The 3549-nt window shown below is 35.5% G+C and overlaps 1 protein-coding gene across 1 annotated transcript; it reads left to right on the forward strand.

The window, feature by feature from the left end:
• Positions 1-2814: 2814 nt before the first annotated feature.
• On the forward strand, positions 2815-3549 carry LOC142612522 (uncharacterized). Its single transcript, XM_075784606.1, has one exon. The coding sequence runs from the start codon at positions 2815-2817 to the stop codon at positions 3547-3549; it is 735 nt and encodes a 244-aa protein (XP_075640721.1).

A 3549-nucleotide genomic window follows, 5' to 3' on the forward strand; every position in this document is an offset into this window, starting at 1 on the left:
TTTTAGTTTTAGTTTTTTTGATGCATCTAATACTTTAATTCACTATCTTAACGATTTTAGTTCTAGTTATTAACGGTTTAATGCTTTTTTGAACTAAAACACCGAAAGGGCCCTTGCCTTTTTTGGCGGAAATTAAGTAGGGTGCTTCCTGCCTGCGTGGAGTCTGCTGGTATTATGTTTTTGGGAAAAATGGCTATTATACTTTTATTTTCAAACTATTTAGCCAAACGGCCATTTTTAAAAAAAATATTTAGCAAAATAATTTTTTTTTTAATATGGAACTCAACATTATCCAAATAGTCCTTTTATTTTCAAACTATTTGGCTAATGTCAAATGGTGTAGTTCTATATATATTTTTTACTTAATTTTGTTTTTGAAAATTTTACATAGGACTATTTTACTAAATACTTAAAAAATAAATGGTATTTAGTCATTTTCTCTGTATATTTTTTAACCCAAATACACTTGAGTCTTTTAGCTATTGAAAAACATAATTATCCCCCCAATTTTAAAAATGCGTTGCACATAACCCCCTGATGCTTGTGTTTTGTTGTTAACTTTAACAAAACTTAACATTGAAAAATTAATTTATCCCTCAACTGTTTATTTTGGAGAGTGGCAAATTGTTCTTTCAATGTTAATTTCTATCGAACTTAACACCAAAATAGATGGTAAGGGATATTGAAACAAAGTTATGACTCTAAGGGGTTAATTGTGTGTTTTAATAGTTTAAGGGATTAAATGTGATTGAAGTGATAGTTTAAGGTGCAAATGTATAATTTGCCTCTTTTTTTTAGCCTATAAATTAGACTCTTGCCTTTAAAAGTTTGGATTTGTTTTTAAATTAGTCATTGAGGTTTCCAATTTTTCATTTTAGTCATTCACATTTAATTTCTTTTTCATTGTTCTTATTATCCATCTTCATTAGTAATTTGACTATAAAGATGATTAATGTTTAGTTATCAAAAGTTTAAGACATGTCACTCATATTTTGCTAACGTTACCAAAAGCCACGTCTTGGTTTTTTGCACATGGTGATGATGTTGATGATTACTAATAGAGACATGGCTTATAGCAACCTTTAACAAAGAATGGGTGACATGTCTTAATGACTAAACTTATCTAATAAATGATGGTTAGACTCCTAACAAAGACGAACGCCATAGTTACCATAAAAATTATATCAAACATGAAATGTCAAAATGGGAAATTTGAAATCTCGAAAACCAAAATAGAAACAATCCTAAACTTTTAAAGATAAAGCAATAATTTAATCTTTAGTTTACTATGTTTCATTTTGGTTCCCTTTAAAACATGAGAGCCCCTCTCATGCAGGTTTTTTTTTTTTTGGTTCCCTTACAATATAAGTTACATTTTGCATAAGTAAAATATTAATTGTCCTCCCTCTCTCATCATTTTCTTCGTTGTCCCTCCCATTTTTCTCTCATCCCTTACTCAAGAATGTTGAAGGCAAAAAGCATCTACTTTGTCTTGCCCGGATCCACCTTGATCCCGTCTAATGTAGGTTTACCCATGGTTTTAAAAACTGGACCAAACCGGCCAGTCCGACTAGTTCAACCAGAAATCGAGCACTATTCCGGTTTGGTAAAAATCCCAAAAATCAATGAAAACCAACCAAAACCGATCAAAAATCGGGTTAAACCAAGAATTGGAGGCAAAACTGATTTTGCCCCAGTCCAGTTTTAAAATCATGGGTTTACCTTGACCCAAAAGGACCAAAACAGAATGGGGCAAATTGGGCAATAATAATTCGACCTCAGACCATCCCATTGTTATTCTTAATCCTAATATAAAAATAAGTTAAAAAAAAAAAAGAAGAAGCAACACATAGGTTAGGAACTAGATTTGAGCGCTAATTTGAATGTTTTAATCAACACATGTTTAACAGGCATTCATTAAAAAAGTGAATTTGTGGATTAAAGAGTTTTTTTTTTTTTTTTGTTACATGGATTAAAGAGTTAAGGAGTTTTTAATTAGAATAGTTCAGTTGACATATTCTGATTGATGACTTATAGATCTTATTCATGCATCACTTCCTTTTATGACATATGGTGAGGTTAGAGAGGACATGTCATCTATAGCGGAAACATATAGTGAATCAATTACTGCTGTCATGTTTAATTTGGACAACCTGAATGTGGCAAGACCAGAGGTCATTCAAGGACATGCATGGGAACGAGTTATGATTCCTAAATCCCTTGATTCCTTCATCGAATCCTTAGTCCAACGGGTGGATCGAGGTAGATTTCATTTTGAAGTTAGGGCTTCCTAGCCTGATTAGACCCCAAACTCAAGTTGTAGAGGTTGGTATTTCACATGAGAACTTGAAGCCCAATCTTGAGAGGGCTCATAGTGGGCCACATCCTTCGGCCCAAGACCCATGCTTAGGAAATTTCCAACGTGCTGATTTAGTTAGTCAAAGGGGCTTGGACTCCGTGAGTAACCCAGAGGCCACTTATGGTTTTAAGCACCTTTCTCCTGTCTCTACACACTCTAAACCCATACCTTTCTCTGTTAGCAATAGGGAGGAGGATTTTAACCAAATGTTTGCATCGAGGAAGAGGTTTCGTAAGGAAATGGAGAAATTTGGCCAAAACCTTCGACGAAGACTTTTATTTGGTTTCTTTGCTAAGGAGGTTGTTTGTGATAACCAAGATGTTGAGGTGCCCCCCCCCCCCCCCCCATCCAGCACAATTTTAGAATTTACCTCCATTTGAAGGATCAAGCTCACCATCTCCACAATATCCAAATGGGCAATGGGAAGCTGGTCCTAATCAACTTCCCTATTCCCCATGAGGATAATAAGTTGGAACTGTAGAGGTTTGGGCAAACCCTATGCAGTTCTACGATGTAAGAAAAAGGCCCTCGGGTCTAAACCTGATATACTATTTCTTATGGAGACTTGGTTAGTTAAAGATAAAGGTAAACGGATTTGGGAAGACTATGGTTTTGCTGATGGGTGGGAAATGCCAAGGAAGGGCTTGAGTGGAGGAATCTTGCTTGCCTGGATGCCTAGGCAACAAGCTCGGATTATCTATGGGTCAAAGAATCTTGTACATACAGACTTGCTGGACAATAAAGGTAATCCTCTGTCTATCACTTTTGTGTATGGCCACCCGGATCACTTGATGAGAGAGGAAGTTTGGTCTAAACTAAAAGAACTTGGAGACCTTGCCCACCTCAAATGGCTTTGCATTGGGGACTTTAATCAGATTCTCAATGGGAATGAAAGATTTTCTTTCAATAGGGGTAGAATTGTAGAGGCTGAAATTTTTAGACAAGTGATTTTTGATCTGAAGTTGTGTGAATTGGCTGCATTTGGGCAAAAATACACTTGGATGAACAATAGAGAGGAAGAAGAGTTTGTCATGGAAAGGCTGGATAGAGCATTTGCTTCCATTGAATGGATACATGCCTATCCTTTTTATGCTTTAAAAAATTTGCCAATTGTACACTCTGATCATGGCCTTACTATTCTAGACTTTGAGCTCAGATTACCTTTCCAGTTCAGACCTTTTTCGTTTTGA

This window comes from Castanea sativa, chromosome 10 (assembly GCF_040712315.1).
Source record: "Castanea sativa cultivar Marrone di Chiusa Pesio chromosome 10, ASM4071231v1".
Classification (NCBI taxonomy): domain Eukaryota; kingdom Viridiplantae; phylum Streptophyta; class Magnoliopsida; order Fagales; family Fagaceae; genus Castanea; species Castanea sativa.